The sequence below is a fragment of the Rhopilema esculentum genome, chromosome 1 (assembly GCF_057945365.1).
Source record: "Rhopilema esculentum isolate cy_ngs chromosome 1, ASM5794536v1, whole genome shotgun sequence".
NCBI classification, from domain to species: domain Eukaryota; kingdom Metazoa; phylum Cnidaria; class Scyphozoa; order Rhizostomeae; family Rhizostomatidae; genus Rhopilema; species Rhopilema esculentum.
In genome coordinates this window covers 1,707,120-1,727,304 of record NC_142815.1, presented here as the reverse complement: position 1 = coordinate 1,727,304, position 20,185 = coordinate 1,707,120, and the positions used below count along the sequence as shown (strand labels likewise).

The 20,185-nt window shown below is 36.7% G+C and overlaps 1 protein-coding gene across 3 annotated transcripts; it reads right to left on the bottom strand.

Annotated features, from left to right (window-relative positions):
- Positions 1-420: 420 nt before the first annotated feature.
- Positions 421-15,373, bottom strand: LOC135690296 (transmembrane emp24 domain-containing protein 3). 3 transcript variants are annotated; one of them, XM_065207812.2, is made up of 4 exons: positions 15,073-15,371; positions 13,600-13,717; positions 3,180-3,355; positions 421-1,950 (listed from the first exon to the last, which is right to left on the bottom strand). In XM_065207812.2, the coding sequence occupies exons 1-4, from the start codon at positions 15,229-15,231 to the stop codon at positions 1,768-1,770; spliced, it is 636 nt and encodes a 211-aa protein (XP_065063884.2). In that variant the 5' UTR covers positions 15,232-15,371; the 3' UTR covers positions 421-1,767. The 3 variants fall into 3 exon arrangements, 2 of the variants coding, with proteins under 2 accessions (XP_065063884.2, XP_065063885.2); XR_016144664.1 differs by lacking the exons at positions 421-1,950; positions 3,180-3,355 and adding exons at positions 5,565-6,196; positions 6,281-8,735 and having other exon boundaries at positions 15,073-15,373; XM_065207813.2 differs by lacking the exons at positions 421-1,950; positions 3,180-3,355 and adding an exon at positions 5,565-8,735 and having other exon boundaries at positions 15,073-15,373.
- Between the last annotated feature and the right edge of the window lie 4,812 nt (positions 15,374-20,185).

Sequence of the window (20,185 nt, the reverse complement as noted above, 5' to 3'; positions counted from 1 at the left end):
CAGGTTTGATAGTATATGAGATCAATGGCGGTGCCAGCCACTAAGCTCTGGGAGGGGGGGGGGGACAAACCAAACAAATTTAAGCCACGCCCTTTTAACCAACCAGAAAACGCCCTTTTACCAACAGGGAACGCCAATTATATCCGAAGGGAACGCCTATGACCAACGTTTGTTTGAAAATTGGCAGTTTGAAAATCATAGGATTACATCACAAAAAGTACGGTGATAAATATCTCACCCCTCCCCCAACATTTTCTCATCGAATTTGGACGAAATACAAAATCGATTCTGCTGAGAACTGGGAGGGGGACGTGTCCGCCGGCACCGTGGCGCCGGTACTGTATGAGATAAAGGACAAATCACTTTTTTAGGCATAGAGTACACCCTGGTTTCGATAAGAAGCAAAAGAAAAGAAACAAATGAGGTTAAAAATCGACATCAACATTATTTTCAACAACAAATCAAGCCAAATGTTATGTGTCGAAACTTCAAATATTACAGCAAAAATTAGTTTTCAGAAATTCATGAATAATACTAAAACTAACAATCTGTGAGTAGCTCGATTTTAATAAAACTTTGACAATGACCGTTGTCGTATTCAGAAAAAGAAAAACAAAGCGTTCTCCTAGCTTGGGTGATTTTTCCTATGGTGGGGGGGGGGGGGGAGGGGGGAGTAGTGAACAGGTTTGACTCAAAGCTGCCAAGAGTAATTTTGCAAAAGGCGACGTAAGCAAGATTTTAGCAACTATAGGACAAGGAGGACTGGGACCAAGTGACGTCATTGGAATTCAAAATCGAAAATAATCTGTTTTGGCAGAATTGTGATTCATGAAATTTTTATTGATTCGGAATATGTTTGTTTTTATTGAAAGTTATGGAGTTCTAATTGATAATTATAGAAGTTTTGAGACTGATTTTAGAATTTCAAGGAAAAAAGGGTGGATTTAACAAGAATAATATATCAAAGAAATTGTATTTGACATTAGTTGAAAGTAGTTTTAAGCTATGCAAAAGATTATTTCAAATTCATCGAAATAATAAAATTAAAACCTGAGAATGACAGTGCAATTGAAAGAATTCTAGTCATAAAAAATCAGTTTATGCGAAAGCTATTCTATGATAAAACTATTTAAGGATTCAGAAATTGGAACAAAAGAGGGGGGATTTCAGGCGGTTGGTTAGCGAAAGATTTAGTATTTTGTAAATTGAGGATTTGGCAAAAGAATAAGACAGGAGTGTAGGTGGAATGTGGGTAGAAAATGCCTTGGGTGTAGAGAGGTTTAAGAAGGGGGAAAGGGGGCAGGAGAGCGAAGAAGAGTGTGTGACAGGAACAAAAGAGGATTTGTTTCTTTTTTTATTATTTTTCTTGAAGTCACAGCATGTAGCATAGCATCTTTTCTCGACAACCCTGTTTAAAACAGTTCAAGGTTAAAAAAAACAAGCAAGGAAAAAGGGAATTGAATAGAAACACGTTTAGGTTGAAAACAGGCCTAAATTAGTTATTTGCTAAAAGATAAGTTGTAGAAGCGAAAAAGTGAAAATTTTCTTATCAATGAACCAACCCTCGTCCTCGAAGTCAAAGAGTACATGCAATGTACTCAATCGATAGTGCGCATGCGCATTAAATTCAATATACACTGCGCTTGCGCATCACAATATATCAACAATGCGCATGCGCTTTTAATTAAAAAACAGGGGGTTGGTTCATTCATTAAAATACTTTCGCTATCTCACTCCCCGGTCACAGGGGGTATGTGGTCGAACAATTCAAATAGTCTCTTTCTTTTCAGCAAAGAAGTTTCTTAGCGTATAAACCTGTCCTGCAGCGACCAGTACCATCAAAACAGTCTGACCAAGCGACCAGTACTTGACCCGGTCAAAAAGGTATTCAGCAACGTTGCGACCGGTCGCCATCCGCAATTTGTAGTGTGTTTGGTAATCAATTATGACCTAAAACCAGAACACATGACGTCACAGAACCGCTTAAACCAGTCACATCTTGGAATCGATCGAAAAGCAGACTTGGGGTCTACCAGACATTTCACCAAAAAATGCGAAATTCGAAGCATAAGAAATCGCAAACGCGAAACAAGAAATTCGCAAAAATCAATTTGACCAGCAATGCGCCTTCAATTGAAGCGAAATTCGACAAAAGCAAATGTCATTTAATTAGAACTCAAGACGAGGTGACAATCAGGGTCTACATTTTTCTTCAATAGAACAGTTTCGGGGATAGCGCAAAAGGAGGCCTTAACATCCCCACTGCCATAACGATTCTTGAAACCTAATAACCGAACTTTCAAATACTAGGGTCTTCCTGTAATTAGGATAAAAGGTCGGTCACTGCAGGCATGCATAAGCATTTTCCTTTATGTTTACCAGCTCACCTGGTTGAGAACAAGGACGATCTTTCGAATTCAGGAGAATGGGCGCATTACGGGCTAATTTGCTATAGGGTTATTCAGTGTGACGTCACAAAAACAATTTTTAGAATCTTTTAATTCAAATCACATAACGTAAAAGAATGCCATTAAATTCTGCTGAATATGCAAAATCAGTTAAACATGTGAATAAATCGAGTGAGATATGATTAATTGAAGATTTAAAGACGCACTTTATATGAAATAAAATAGAGAGTCTGGTCTAGTGCGCCCCATTCTCGTTCTTGTGTGCTGATATTAACCAATCAAGAGCGAGTGTACAGATTTCTGTACTTTCAAAAGTCACAGCGAAACAATAAACTTAGCTCTGGTATAAAACATTGAACAGAACACAACATATATAAATGCTAGCGACCGTAACGATTTAGTTTGAAGATGCTGTTAAAACTGTACTCAAAGAATATTTTCCGCATGTTGTGGAACTTAACACAGAACAGCATCGAAAGCCTTGTTTGTAGAGAGAAGAGACACCTTCGCCATATTGCCAACTGGCTTGTGCTCATCTGGCAATATCTCAGCCAATTTGTAACAAATTCAACCGATTTTTGCAAATTTAGATGTATTCAATGACGCTTTTTCAGGTTGTGGGAACAAATTTCAAAATTTTCAAAAATAGATTTTTGTGACGTCATCACTTGAAATGCTTTGGTAGTGATACCCAGCGCTAAATTACGGACTATACATGAAGGACTTAATCTGAATATGCTATAAAAACAGAGTATGACCTGATCAACAAACCTTAAGTGCTTCATGTATGTTGACGGCGGATGTTTCCAACTGGGTCATGGCACCAAACTTTGGATCCTCATGTGGCATCGCTGGCAGCGGAGGAGCTTCACCATTCTGCATGTCAAAGTAGACGGTTTTGTGGGAGAACGAAGAGAATTCGTTGCCGAAACAGAACGTGTATTCACCTGGCAAAAGAAGAACAGAATAGTTGAAAGAAAAGACTTTTGATTTGTAGCTAGTTTATGAATAATTATAATTCATGTAATTTATGCTAGCCTTGTTTCTGTTATGCATAAATAAAAAGTGCTATCATTGATTTACAATGCCTGCAAAAAGTATTCGGAACACCCAGCAATTTACATTGCATTTTATATCTTTCATTCCTTTACCGAAAAAAATTTACTTCTTGCACCCCCTTCCCCCTAAAACAATGTTGATAATTTAGAGAAATATCATATAAGAAGCGCAAAAGAAAGTGCTTCCTAAAATCCTAACCCGTTTCATAGTGAACCAACATTGTTCTGTAGGGGAGAGGGGGATGATTGATTTTGACTTCGGAAAGTGACGTCAGTGTTCCAAGACTTTTGGCAGGCATTGTAGTTAGTCATGTAACAACCGCAATATGGGTTGCACACAATTTTTTTCTCACACTTCTTCAAGCCCTTTTCTATATGACAGGGCTGTTTACAGATTGGAAAGGGGGTACGCATACAAAAAGCAAGATTATTTTCTAATTGTTTTAAGTCGAGCTATGAAAAGCCCCCAGGCTTAAGGCCCCCTACTCTTGTAGTGCTGCATGAAAGGGGCGAGGGAGAGAGAGGGGAGGATAACATTCACGCATAACGTCTAATGTAGCACGATGAAGAAACTTTTAAAAAGGCTAATGTAGCATGTGCGTGCTTTGTCCCGCGGCATTAACGCAGATCTTCTCGTATTTACCGTGGTTGCCAATATCGGCCACATTTGTGTGTCAATGTTTCAATAGGGTTCTAAAGTGATGACGTCACAAAAATTTATTTTTAAAATTTTTTGAATTTGAATTCTATAGCTTGAAAGAGCATCATGAAATACCTCTAAATGTGCACAATCAGTCAAATGTGTTACGAATTGGCTGAGATATGGCCACATGTGCATAAGCTCTTGCCCCATCAAACCTCTTTATTTTGGTCTCAGTTCATAACTTTAGGAACAGAGCGAAAATAACAGTGATTCGTTAGCAAACTTCAAATCTTTGATTGGCAGTATCTCGCCCAATTTGGAATATACCTCACCCACCTTAAGACTCATTTGATTAATTTTGCATGATTGGAAATATTTCATGGTGAAATCTTATGTCCTGAGGTTAAAATTTAAAAATTTTAAAAATAGGTTTATGGTGACGTCACACTCTAGAACTCTACAAGACAAGCGTATGAACGAGCAGCAGTTTAAGGGGGTCTAGGGGGGCCATCTAGGGTGCCATGGCCCCAGGCCCCGCGCTTATGATAGCCAACAGGGGCCCCACACCTAAAAAAAAGATAGAAATTGTAAAAACAAGGGCCCTCCAGATGCTTTTGTCCCCGGGCCCTGCAGTACCTAAAACCGCCACCGATGGTTAGATCTGATTGAAGAGAGAGGAGACAAAGCTCAAAGCATCACAATTCGAAAATTTGAAACCCTTTCACGAGGGTACCCAATTTGTTTTTCCGAGAAGCGGGCATCGTCATATTCCGGAGCCGGGCATCAGGAACTGACAAATATTTGTAAGCGGATTCAGGATTCAGGAATCGAATTCTTATAGCTAGTTTTTATTACAAATAAAAATCATAAAATTGCTTTTGATGTTATATTAATGAAGGTTTAGTTCTCATTAAAAGTTAAAAAATTGCGAAATAATCTCAGATTATACTTTCACAAAATTTGAGCCAGGTTTTTAGATCTTGAAACTTTAGCAATCTTTAAACAAAATGTTCCCAAATAACATATGAATAAAAAATATTCTTATAAACTATTTTGCTATAAGAAAAATTAAGATACAGGAAATTACCATAAACTGGCTGTACTTTTCGAACAATGACAAGAAAGACTCCTATCTGAAAATACTATATTCCCAAGCATAAACGCCGCATAAATTTTCATAATTTAAACGCCGCATAAATTTTCATAATTTAATCGCCATGGACTATCTCAATATCTCACTTAAGAAGATCCCATTCGATTTTGGAATATAATGCTCTATTTTAGAAGACTCTCGTTCTATTTTCGAAAATGATGATCGAATTTTAGACGATTTGCGCTCTATTTTCGAAAAGAATATTCGATATTCGAAGGTACGTTGAAATTTACACAAATAAGCGAAATTCTCTTGGGTTCCGTCTAGTGAATAGTAAGTCAAAGAAGGAATGGGTCCGTATAAAGTTGGATCAGAAGTATTTCAATAATTCTTTTAAACCCAATAATTGACGTTGCTGAAATCAAAATGTTTACGATGAAACCACAGTGCTACATCTAGATTAAGATTACCTAAACGATACTGATCTTAAACAGAACCTTGAAACGAGACTATGATAATTCATCAATCTTCCGCTTCCTATTCATATCTCCTTCACAGAGGTTCCCTTCTCTTCTACGCAGGAAAACTTTAAAGGTGACAACTTTTAAGTCAAACTTCCCCACCGAGGAAACTTTCCACAAGCTACAAGATGTTTACAAAAGTACATTTGGCATATGCTGATGGAAAACTAAAATTTCAACCACAAATTCTTGAAAAGCCACACTAGATTCTAACAGAAACAAAATTTATTCCTTTCCCCAGCTCTAAAAGGAGAAAATCTGTCTTTTTTTGGTCTTCGTTTTACACAAACTGTAAGGTTATTTTCAATATCAATTTCACAATTAGTTCAATCTGACGCATAATTTACACAATTAAACTCACATTTTGCATAATTATACGCATACTTTGCAGAATTTTACGAATAATTTGCATAATCACTCGCATTTGTTGCGTAACTATACGAATGTTTTGCATATATTGCACAAATGTACACCTGCGTTGCATAATTATACGCAGATGTTGCGTAATTATACGAATGTTTTGCACAAAAATACGCATATATTGCATAACTGTACACCTGCGTTGCATAATTATACGCAGATGTTGCGTAATTATACGGAGATTTCGTATCATTATACACATTTCATCCATATTATATTCATATGTGTTATAAAGAGCTTGACAATCTGTAGCATATAAACAGCTTCACATTTAAAGCAGACCTTTAGGGTTTAGAAAGCTAGAGATAAATCTAAACAGGCTCTTGCGCAACCAGCATGCTTTGCTATAGCTGTTTTTATACGGGGAGAAGTGGACTGTATTTAGTATTTTCATGCAGAAAAATATTAGGCCGGTTCTGAAAATGTAGCCGCAAAGCATGCCGGTTGCGCAAAGCCGCTGTTAAATAGGAGAGTAGAGTTAGGAAATGGTGACGTCATAAAACACATTTTTGTACAATTTTTCAATTTTGATCATTAAATCTGAAAGAATTTTTATGATAAAACAGTTCTAAATATAATGAGTCAAATTTAATCAATATTGGCGGAGTAAAAGTCAAATAAACACATTCACTTCCTCAATCAAATTGCTGTTATTTGATCTTGGTGGCCGAATCACGTCAAGGTGGGACATACAAGGGGGAGGGGAGGTTAAGGAAAGGGTCTGACTTGGCGAATGTCCGACTTATCCGTGGTACGACTTATGACTATATTAAGGTAGGAAAATCCAGTGAGAATTGAAAATCAGTCAGACATAGGCACAATCAGAGATATCCGTCGTCTAGCCTGGTGTTGCAGACCCCTAACTTGGCAATCCGGGGTACAACTTTGAGACTTTAATAAGGTAGAAATATCTAATTGGGAACCTAAAATCAGCCTGACTTAGTCAAAAGTCCGAGTAATCCAGGGAACGACATAACAAGTTCGATAGATCCGAGATTACAACTTCTGATTTGGATAAGGTAGGCAAGTCCAATGGGAACAGAAAATCGGTCCGACTCAGTCAAAAGTCCGAGTAATCCAGGGAACGACATAACAAGTTTGATTAATCCGAGATTACAACTTCTGATTTGGATAAGGTAGGCAAGTCCAATGGGAACAGAAAATCGGCCCAACTTAGTCAAAAGTTAACAATATTAACTCTGAGCGAAATCTGCAGTAGTTCGTTCGGAAACTACAGTTTGAAGCAGATTCAAAACATTTTGCATACTCAGGGATATTTCATGTAGCTTGTCAAACTGTATTATCCAAATTCAAAATTCTAAAAACATATTCTAATGACGTCATGCTTCGAAACTCTATAACAAGCAGTTGTATTTGGGGCAAAATGGCCGAAATTTATAGCATCTGCAATTGTACTTCTTATCCCTTTAAAGGCACTTAGTCCCGCCAGGCAACCGTTCAGATTTAACAATAGGCTTTACATTGCGTTTATCATGGAAAAAACATCGAGAATTAGGCGATTGGATACCTAACAATAGGTCTATTGTGTTGTCTAACCAATGGAAGATTGAAATATCTAACAATAGGTCTATTGTGTAGTCCAACCAATGGGAGATTGAAAGACCTAACAATAGGTCTATTGTGTAGTCTAACCAATGGGAGATTGAAGCCAGCTAAATGCATTGGGACAAGTGGGGCGTAGTGCCTTTAGATTTGAAGCAGTACCGACGACCACAAAATTTCATAAACAAATGAAGCACAAGCCCTGCAAGGATTTTTCACGTGGGATAGCAGATAAATTCGGCAAGAGACGTAAAATTTACCGTTGGCTTAGCAGGGAATGGGCAAAAATTTCAACCATTTGTCAGGCTGGGGGATCCCAAAATCAAGCAAATTTGCCTTTAAATTACAAAATTTACCGACAAAACCGCTCAAACTCTTTATTAACTGACAATTTAGCAAAAGCTTGGGGGCTCTTTGGGTGTAGAAAACTTCCTGTTTTGTTTTCCCCTGCTAAAGCGGGGATTTAATACTGGCTGAGGACACGAAACCTAAGATGCAGCGGAAGTTGGGAAATGGAAAATTCCGGGTTATTTAATATTTCGAAAAGAGACTCGCCGGTCATGAAATTTCTTCGCCGGTCATGAAATTTCTTCACCGGTCTTCACTGAGCTTGTTGTTACACAAGTGTCTCGACAGGCGGCAAAAAACAAAACTAGGTTCTATTCTAATACATATCTTAAATTCTGTCTCTCTTCTCTGCAAAAAAGTTCCTTAACACAAAAACTTGTAAAAGGCTTATAAGAATAATTAGCACTGTTTGTCCTATAGACCAATACTGTACTCTCTCGTTAAGATATTCCGCTTCTTCACGTCCGGTCATCTCGCGTAGCCTATGGTGTGTTTGATAATCGATAACCACCTTTAGTGCTTCATGTATGTTTGATGATGATGTCTCGATTTGAGTCAGCGCAGTGTGTTCTTTTCCCATGGATGCGAGGATTGGAGGCTCCTCCCCAGCTTGAAAATCGAGGTACACTGTTTTATGTGCGAAGCTTGAGAATTCGTTGCCAAAGCAGAAAATATACTCGCCTATGAAAGAAAGTGAGTGTCACCCTGGATTGATTCAACAGCGAGGTATATATCGATATACTAAACAAAAAATGCCGGGGGTTGGACAATAAAAATGTAAGATTGATAGCCCCCAATCTTTCTGCAGTAAATGGGCATGCGCAGTTGTGGCTTCACTTAATGCGCATGCGCAATGATTGCTTAGTGAGGGATGGTCCATCAATTCGCAAAAAGATAGAGAGAACTTTTCTGGACTTGTAGAAAGTGGAAGGGATTCTCTAAGTGCATAGAAATACGTCAAAGAGATTGGTTTTGGCAAGTAGAAACAAATCAAGGGACTAAAGTTTGAATGTTTTTGATAAAATATGGCTGCTTGGCATTTTCAAAGGCAGAGTTTCCATAGATATTGCAGCTACATACACGGTAGCTGGAAACAGCTGATGAAATGCTGATATGGCATGATAAATATTGCGTGATTCGATTTGCCAATGCTCTAACATACGAATTATATTGTATTTTACGGCATTGTATTGTATCATATTGTTTTGTATTGTACTGTATCGTATTGTATTTATCAATATTGTGTTTTATCGTACTGTTTTGTATCGTACTGTATTGTAATGCATTTCATTGTATTGTATTGCATTATATTTTATTTGTATTGTATTGCATTGCATTGCATTGCATTGCATTGCATTGTATTGTATTGCATTGTATCGTACTGTATTGTAATGCATTTCATTGTAGTGTATTGCACTATATTTCATTTGTATTGTATTGTATTGCATTGCATTGCATTGCAATGTATTGTACTGTATTGTATTGCAAATTACTGTATTGTTTTTTGCTTAGTATAACATAGTACTGTATCGAACTGTACTGTACTGTATTGTATTGTATTGCATTGTACTGTATTGTAATGCATTGTATTGCACTATATTTTATTTGCATTGTACTGTATCGCATTGTTTTGCTTTGTATAACATAGTACTGTAACAAACTGTATTGCATTTTATTGGATTTGTATCAGATTATTTTGCATTGTATATGATTTATCTCACGATAGCTGTTGCAATAAAAGATAAGAACTAACTAAGAGGATTGCATAAAACAGATTACTTACTGAAGAAAGAACTTAGTTTTAGGTGAAGAATTACTTACTGAAGAAAGAACTTAATTTTAAATGAAGAATTACTTACTGAAGAATGAACTTTATTTTAAATTTTTAGGTGCTTAGTACTAAGGACATTCCTTTTTGATACTGGGAGTGAATTCCAGATTTTAGGCACATGACAGCTTCATGATCAGGTACAAATTGTTGGAGTTCTGATTTTTGGAATTTCAAGAGGTTTTTTTCATTTTTCATGAATATTTAAACATTCATAAACTGAAATGAGTTTTATAAACTTCAAATGCCAACATTCTACCTGATTGAGTGTAAATCAAGGACCACATATAAAGGTTAGTCGTAATATCCTTTACTTTGGTTTATATCGGCTTCCATTCTCTAGAGTTCTCAAGTGTGATGTCAAAAAGATCAATTTTTAGAATATTTTAATTGTGACCACATAGCCTAGAAGAAAACAATGAAATATATCTGAAAAAAGCAAAATTTGAAAATATGTCACAAATCGGGCGAGATATGGCCAAAGATAGATCTGAAGTTTGCTAACGGATTACTGTTACTTGGCTCTGTTCACAAAGTTATGAACTGAGACCAAAATACAGAGGTTTGATGAGGCAAGAGCCTGTGCTCATGTGGCCAAATCTCAGAAAACCATTAGGTGATTTTGCACATTTAAAGGTATTTTATGATGCTTTTTTTGAAATATTTGATACAAATTCAAAAATGCTAAAAATAGATTTTTGTGATGTCATCACTTAAGATCTCTGTTGCCATATAAATGGGAATCTATACCCCCTCAAAGCAAGCCCCTTGTACAAATAACTCAAAACAGATGAGAATTTTATACCAATCTAATTTTGCGTCATAAGTATTGCAAAACAGGGCCACCGCCCCCAATGCTTTAGAGGACAATGGTCTTTGGTTCTAAAACAATGGGAAATGTGACATCATGTTTTTACAAAAATAGGCTTGCCCCCCCCCCCCCCCAAATATTTGACCAAGTGTCCATCCCTGCTGGAGGTTTGGATTAAATTCACATTTTTGTGATGGGGTTTGCAGTCCATAACACAACAATATGTGTTGTGACATTAGGGGCAAACTAGGTGGTAGGGTAAAAGAAGCAATAAGCTAGAAGGTTGGATAAAATTTGCATGTCAAAATGTCCAGATTTTATCCTACCTGCCAACTTAAGGGCAGAATGGATAGATAATTTTACTCAAATAACCGGCCCTTTAAAAGCTGTTATTGAATTATGATAAATTTGAACAGTTTTTAGCCGTATAGAACTTGAAAATGGCTTTGAAAAAAGGAAACATTTTATATCATATTGTCAGATGAAAAAGCTTTTAGCCAATATGATATAAAATGTTAGCTTTTTCAAAGCCACTTTAATGTGAAAAATTTTTAAGCAGCATACAGATAATTTTCAATAACACCTCTTATATTCAGTGAGAAACTCTAAAAATTAACTTTGATAAACTTACAAATGATTTCAGGTCCCTAGTTAAACTCCAAGATAACTGATAACCATGATTAAGCAATAAATATGGCAATTTGATATATAAAATCTTCTTAACCTCTATTATATGAATTCCTTCTTTCTGAATTATTATAACGGCATAAGAAGATTTATATTTTTGCTTGAATCTAGAAGAGAAGTCTAAAAAAAGATGAAACTTAATGATGGAGTAAATAATAAAAGTGTTGAACTTTGAAAGGATCATGGAAATATCTGGAATGAAGTACAACTGATGAAAAAGAAGAAGAAAAATCAACATTTTGAAATGGGCACAGAGAGCAGTGCATATCTGGTACGAAGATTTTTATCAGAAATCTGAGCAAACTTAGGGACAAGATTTGACCACATTAAATAATTTCAAGGGGTTTTGTAATCTTGCAGTGTGTATTTTCTATGTGTATCAAATGCATATCAACACTCTGGTAATTTTCATTATTCAAAGTTTTATTATAACAGAAATTCTGTGGAAAAATCTGTAATATAACTTTGTTGGTGATGTTTGTTATTGTAGGTTCATCCCATTTTAGGCTAGAAAGCATTCAAAATCATACTTCTTCAGCCATAGGCCGATGAGTGGACGTAGTCCAAAATTTTAGCTTTAAAAGAACTTCATGTATGTTTGAAAAAACAAACTCACCTAGTGTCTTTTTCTTGTTAGGTTCAAAGTTCTTCCAAAACTCCCAGAATCCATCCTTTGCTTAAAAAGGCCAAAACTGCAAAAGCCTAACTTTCACATCGCAAAAATATTCTGTCCGCCAAATGGAAAATCTTTGAATGCTTTCCATGTGTTAGCTTGGTTTACAACCCAATGTGACATTTTCTTATGTTTTAGATATTTCCTTGAAAGTTCTTTCAAGGGTAACTGATTTACCATTGTGGGCAGAAAAGGAATTTGATAAAAAAGACCAGGGCACAAGACATGGCCATAAGACTTTTAGCAGGGCAACAGTAAACAGCTCTCCTAGTAATTTTCAGGTGAGCTGTTTGAAGGTAATTAATTATGAATAGAAACAAAGGAAAATTGACTTCAAGGAGGACAATCTGTAGCTCTTCTCCCGCATTTGAGGAGAGCCTGGGGGAGCAAGGGCTATGGCTCTCTTCAAATGGCCAGGCCTGATAACAGACTTTGAATTGTGAAAAAATATATACAAGAAAGATAAGGTGATGTGTGATTATGATAATTATGATGTTGAGTAGAGTCATATAATTATAGCACTTAGAGATTCAACCTGATTCTAAACAGGGTTAGAGAAAATTGATAGATTTGCTTCAATAATGCATGACAACTACAGAAGCTGTTTGTGAGTTATAAAATAGTTTTTCTATCACTGACTGCAAACAGTTGCTTACTTCAACATTGCGCTGTTCTTCTATCACACATTGCAAAAGCATGCTTTTCAAGATCTTCTAAATAACATATCAACTTCAACCATATTTGGTTATACTCTGTTTCGAGGTTCATTGTGTATACAATAATTTCATCTGGGAGCATGTTTTCAGTTATTTTTATTTTCTGTCATAATGATTGCCTCTCTCGAGTTAATAACACCAAATTTCTCAACTGATTCCACTTGACGAAACCACTTTCTTGCATATCCATTTCATGACAAAGCAGGGAATTAATCTCAGTTGAGAAACATAAAATTTTCCTTTAATTTTTGACATGTAAAAAGAACATGAAAAAATAACTTTCTAGTGGTTGGTTTGGATGTCACTCTGGAAAGCATGCTAAAACTCAACATGGAATAAGTTTAAACACCTGCAGAGGGACTCCAACAGAAATTGAGGGATTCAAACATAAACAGGGGGCTTAGAGAAGAAACAATGGGCCTCCAATATTACCAAGGGGCTCCACACAGAAACAAAGGTCTTCACACATAAATTTAGGGACTTCAAACTGAAACAGGGGGCTTCCAAAAGAAATGGGAACAGGCCGCAAACAGAAAATGAGATCTTTGAAAAGAAATTGGGGCTTCATACAGAAATTGGGGGCTTTGGAAAGAAATTGGGGGCTTCAAATAGATATAGGGGCAGATATCAGATATACATAGTAACTTTCAATCATAAACTGGGGGCTTCAGACAATGGGGGCTTCAAATAGATATATATAGGGGCAGATATCAGGTATACATAGGAGGCATCAAACATAAACTGGGGGCTCCAGACATTGGGGGCTTCAAACAGATTTTGGGGGCTTCAAACAAAAACGGTGCTGCAAACAATAATCCCAAAAGGCCTACCTTCAACTTCAGCCTTGAATTGATGACTATCATACTGCTTTTTCTTTTGGTCATACAGAATTTTTCCTTGAGGGTCCTTCAGTGTCACATCCACATCATAATGTCCACCTGTGACAACCTAAAGTAAATATTTGTCAATCATTTAATAATAATTTGGCAAGAGGTAATCTATGAAAGAACAGCAGTGTAAAGGAAGAAATTTTCAAATATAAATATCATGTGAACTGAAAAGAAGAGTTATATATATATTTGAGAAATGCTCAATCAAAGTATTTGATATGCAACAAAGAAAAGGATGTGTGAGAAGAAAGAACCGCAGGATAGGCTGTCCGCTGGATTCTGTGAAGCTTGCAATGAGGGTTGTTATGAAAAATATACAAGAACAAAGCAATACGACAACGAGAATCCAATCTCACGAGATAAAATTTTCAAAATAAATTTAATTTAAATAATATACTAATATTTTGCCCCTGCATACAGGGCTTCATCAGAGTAAATGAAAAAGGACATTTTGTGATCTCGACCTAAACGCAAAACAGATCACTGGACCATTCATACACTTCCTCAAAGATACAACAGGAATAAATATGGACAATTTCAAAATCAATTTTCAAAGTAGCAAGAATATGAATCTACTTATTATTGAATAATGGCATTATTGGTAAAATTCAATTTGCTTTGTGCTGTGATGAGAAAATTACCCTAGACATTACCAAGATCATGATAGAATTTTTGCTTGTTAAGCTGTGCAAATACTTTTGACATTTCTTACAACAGTTTGCAAATATTTTAATAGCTAAACAAAGAAACCTTTATGTGAATTATGGTTGAAATCCTTTAATTATTTACAACTTATTGGACATTTTAAAGCAAAAACAGTATTCTATTTACAGCATGCGAGTTCACTGAAACATTAAGGCCATGTCTATAAACAACAAAATAACATGAAAGCAGAGAAAACATATATTCCTAAGCAGCAAAAACAACGTTATTGTCTTTCTGTTCCGTGTTTTCAGTATGCATGTTTGCATAAAACAGATAGGTAGTTTTTTTATTAGATTTATCCGTTTATGGCTCAAAATGTTGTTACTTTCTGAAAAATCTACACTTTGCAAAGTAAGTTATGTTGAACGAAGTGGGAAAATTTGATGAACAACAATCAGATTATAGATTTAGGATATAATATTTTGTGGGATAAAAACACTCAATATACTGTAAAAAACTGACAAACTAACGTGACGATATTAACATAAATGGTTGCAATTTCTTATTTTGCAAAAAAAGCAAACAGCTAATAGGAAAAGGCTGGTCAGTGACTGAGGAAGAAGTTGGGCCTAGACGAAAGAACATTACGTGTATGAAAGTCCAACGTTAATGACTTCAAATAGAAAAATAATAGCTAAAATATGCTGAAAATACGACCAGCTTTAGGGCATTTCATGAATGGGAAACTGAAAAATATTATTGTCTTACCTGGAATTCTAGCGTGCATTTTGTGTCCTTCTTTATCACCTCATGAAAACATTGTTTAGCGTTATCCTCTAACTCGAAAGTTAACTCTGTACAGCTAACTGATACAATCAGCCACAAAAAAATTGGTAGGCCAACAGCCTCTTGCATTTTCATCTTCATTTTTCTAAACTTAAATGTTATTTGTAGCTTCTTTGTCCCAGAAATCTTTCGGCCTACTCAATCTTCGACTTACATTCAGCATACGTAAATGGCGACCATGTTAGGAGTCTGGGGAGAGCGTCCATCCATCAGCCAAACGTGGCAAAATGCGCAAGCCCGTGGATCGTAATGCACAGCGGATACAACATCATGGGGGAAAACCCGGATATATGGGATGGGGAATGCCCTTTTTCGGGGTAAGGGGGCAGAATGAAAGATTATGACAGTCACCGGTTTTCCTATAAAAATGTTATTTATGCGTACAGATTGGATCAAAAATAAAACATTTGGCAATCTTTACTTGAAAAGTGTGCTAGCTCTAAAATTTTCTAAAATGCGAACTTGTTTGGCACTTGCACTAAAACCATACATAAATTGGCATGCTTTTGGATTTTTATATGTCCCCCCCCCCAAACCGTTTTAGCCCCCTCAATCTGTAATATGTTCTGCAGAGAAACGCATTTGAAAGTGGAGGGGCCAAAATATTGAAGTTTTAAAAGGGGGCAGAGGCAAAAGAAAGCAACATTGAAACAGTCTTGTTTTGAAATATTCTTTATATTCAACTCTCACATTAGTCACCTCATTAAATGTCAAACTTCTATGGGCTCCGACGCTGGTTGGAAAGTGGAGGGGCCGAGAGAAAATATAGCAATTGTAACAAAAGGTTTTATAAAAAAAGCTCTATTGTTTTGCAAAAAAGTGCGGCAGCCATGCCCCCCCCCCTTTGTCGGAGGCCCTGACTTCACAGGCACAATAAGGCGATCGTTATTAATTGATGATGTTGCAGACGCTCCAACCCACGAATAACTAGAATCGGGAGTTTTATAAGAAGTTCCTGCGAAAAATTCGACTTTTGCCCATCCGCTAAAAATAATTCTCTCTTTTGTAGGGAAGAATTCGAGCCCTGGATAAGCGATACACTCGAAAAAAGAAATAACACATTATTCCTTTCAAATACTCAGTACTTTTTGGAAAGTTATACGAATCAACTTTCAAACAGATATGTGGACAAATTGACTATGAAGACGTTTTAAGAGACAAACTCGCTGGAATTTATCAGTTTAAAAGCTAAATTTGAATCTCGAAAATGTCCCTGTTATAAATCATACAATGATATACGCAGATTTTAATTTCATAATTCACTTGCTTCATTTGTGTATTTAGAAATAAAATTTTATAACAGATTCATAAACTGATGCCGACCCAATGGCTTACGTGCGAGATTTGGTGAAAAACAAATGTCCTCTGAAATTCTTGTTTCAACATATCAAAGAATCTTATGTCAAGCAAGAGATTAGCAAACTGAAGACCTCAAAATCGCCAGGTTCAGATAAAATACCCATTAAACTACTAAAAGATGGTGCAGATAAAATACAAAAACTTCCAACAGACACACTTGGTTGCTTATGTGAAGTACAGAAAGAGACAAACGTGTTCCAACTATAAACAAAATATCATGGTACTATATACAAAACAATCCCAAGAAAATCGTATAAATATCGTATAAAATTACAGCTGAACTCCGAACGAAACGTGAAAGTGTTAAAGCATAATTAGGCCTATTCACAACGTGGGGGGGTCACGTGATTAATGTCCTGACTAGGGTCTAGACCTCAGTACTTGTCAGCTTAAATTGATCTAAGGTGCGCCTACAAAGTGCTCCCATTTACTATGAAAACTTTCCTATTGGTGATCGCCTCGTGCAGTTGAATCTAATTTAAAGATTCGAAGTAGCGCATAAAGGCCGATTTCCATTTGACATTTTTTGTGCGCGCGGGCGTAGCGCCCAAATCTGAGCATGTGTAGTTAAAATCAAGTGGTCTCGATGTTGCGTCCGCTGTGAGCGCCAGAAAGTTGACAGAGTCTCAACTTTGTCAATTGGAAATTGGCCTTAAAGGAGTACTGTCATTGGCTTCGGTTTCTTCTTCCACTTTATCGACGTGAAATTTTGCAGGCACCATTGGGAAATTGATCATCAAAAATATCAAGCAGTAATAAAATACGAGGCTAAATGAGAAGTTTTTCTTTGACTGGTGCTTTTAACTGGCATAGACCGGGTGAAATTGAGAACATTTGCCAGTCTTTACATAAAAAGTGAACTAGCTCAAAACACGAAGGCAGCATGGCGTAGCGGAGTGACTTTCAAGCAAATCTTAGTTGAAAGGAAAAGAACAGACTCCGCCGGGTCAATTTAAATGAGCAACGTGAAATATTATCAATAAAACCTGTAACAAATCTATGCTAACAAGGACACATGTCCAGGAAAATTATAAATAAAATATGCCGATGAAGTTGCACGGACCGCGGAAGCAGAGGAGCAATTTTATTTTGCACTGTAGAAAAGTGAGGAGGGCATGGTCCTCGGCCTCCCCCGGTTTCGCCGGCCCTGACTGATCAGCGGGGACAAAATAATATGCGCTGTCAGCTGTCGTCAAGTTGAAACCGCTTATAGCTGCATCGATCCATTATCGCACAAAATCGGTTTTTCACAGACAAGAGATGAAAAGAGAAAGAATACGATTCAATAAACGACTGACTCAATAATGGAGCGATAGCTGCATCGCTCCATTATCGCAGAAAATCGGTTTTTCACAGACAAGAGATGAAAAGAGAAAGAATACGATTCAATAAACGACTGACTCAATAATGGGGCGATAGCTGCATCGATCCATTATCGCACAAAATAAGTTTTTCACAGACAAGAGATGAAAAGAGGAAGAATACGATTCAATAAACGACTGACTCAATAATGAGCGATAGCTGCATCGCTCCATTATCGCACAAAATCGGTTTTTCACAGACAAGAGATGAAAAGAGAAAGAATACGATTCAATAAACGACTGACTCAATAATGGAGCGATAGCTGCATCGCTCCATTATCGCACAAAATCGGTTTTTCACAGACAAGAGATGAAAAGAGAAAGAAAACGATTCAATAAACGACTGACTCAATAATGGAGCGATAGCTGCATCGATCCATTATCGCACAAAATAAGTTTTTCACAGACAAGAGATGAAAAGAGAAAGAATACGATTCAATAAACGACTGACTCAATAATGAGCGATAGCTGCATCGCTCCATTATCGCACAAAATCGGTTTTTCACAGACAAGAGATGAAAAGAGAAAGAAAACGATTCAATAAACGACTGACTCAATAATGGAGCGATAGCTGCATCGATCCATTATCGGACAAAATAAGTTTTTCACAGACAAGAGATGAAAAGAGAAAGAATACGATTCAATAAACGACTGACTCAATAATGGAGCGATAGCTGCATCGATCCATTATCGCACAAAATCGGTTATTCACAGACAAGAGATGAAAAGAGAAAGAATACGATTCAATAAACGACTGACTCAATAATGGAGCGATAGCTGCATCGCTCCATTATCGCACAAAATAAGTTTTTCACAGACAAGAGATGAAAAGAGAAAGAATACGATTCAATAAACGACTGACTCAATAATGGAGCGATAGCTGCATCGATCCATTATCGCACAAAATAAGTTTTTCACAGACAAGAGATGAAAAGAGAAAGAATACGATTCAATAAACGACTGACTCAATAATGGAGCGATAGCTGCATCGCTCCATTATCGCACAAAATCGGTTTTTCACAGACAAGAGATGAAAAGAGAAAGAATACGATTCAATAAACGACTGACTCAATAATGGAGCGATAGCTGCATCGCTCCATTATCGCACAAAATCGGTTTTTCACAGACAAGAGATGAAAAGAGAAAGAATACGATTCAATAAACGACTGACTCAATAATGGAGCGATAGCTGCATCGCTCCATTATCGCACAAAATCGGTTTTTCACAGACAAGAGATGAAAAGAGAAAGAATACGATTCAATAAACGACTGACTCAATAATGGAGCGATAGCTGCATCGCTCCATTATCGCACAAAATCGGTTTTTCACAGACAAGAGATGAAAAGAGAAAGAATACGATTCAATAAACGACTGACTCAATAATGAGCGATAGCTGCATCGCTCCATTATCGCACAAAATCGGTTTTTCACAGACAAGAGATGAAAAGAGAAAGAATACGATTCAATAAACGACTGACTCAATAATGGAGCGATAGCTGCATCGATCCATTATCGCACAAAATCGGTTTTTCACAGACAAGAGATGAAAAGAGAAAGAATACGATTCAATAAACGACTGACTCAATAATGGAGCGATAGCTGCATCGCTCCATTATCGCACAAAATCGGTTTTTCACAGACAAGAGATGAAAAGAGAAAGAATACGATTCAATAAACGACTGACTCAATAATGGAGCGATAGCTGCATCGATCCATTATCGCACAAAATCGGTTTTTCACAGACAAGAGATGAAAAGAGAAAGAATACGATTCAATAAACGACTGACTCAATAATGGAGCGATAGCTGCATCGATCCATTATCGCACAAAATCGGTTTTTCACAGACAAGAGATGAAAAAGGAAAGAATACGATTCAATAAACGACTGACTCAATAATGGAGCGATAGCTGCATCGATCCATTATCACACAAAATCGGTTTTTCACAGACAAGAGATGAAAAGAGAAAGAATACGATTCAATAAACGACTGACTCAATAATGGGGCGATAGCTGCATCGCTCCATTATCGCACAAAATCGGTTTTTCACAGACAAGAGATGAAAAGAGAAAGAATACGATTCAATAAACGACTGACTCAATAATGGAGCGATAGCTGCATCGATCCATTATCGCACAAAATCGGTTTTTCACAGACAAGAGATGAAAAGAGAAAGAATACGATTCAATAAACGACTGACTCAATAATGGAGCGATAGCTGCATCGCTCCATTATCGCACAAAATCGGTTTTTCACAGACAAGAGATGAAAAGAGAAAGAATACGATTCAATAAACGACTGACTCAATAATGGAG

What these genes read in the sequence shown, in the direction of transcription:
- LOC135690296 (XM_065207812.2), bottom strand. Translation starts at nt 15,231, where the DNA reads ATGAAGATGAAAATGCAAGAGGCTGTTGGCCTACCAATTTTTTTGTGG. An exon ending in AATGCACGCTAGAATTCCAG is followed by an intron (nt 13,718 to 15,072) that starts GTAAGACAATAA and finishes TATTTACTTTAG; the next exon opens with GTTGTCACAGGTGGACATTA. An exon ending in ATTCAAGGCTGAAGTTGAAG is followed by an intron (nt 3,356 to 13,599) that starts GTAGGCCTTTTG and finishes TTCTTTTGCCAG; the next exon opens with GTGAATACACGTTCTGTTTC.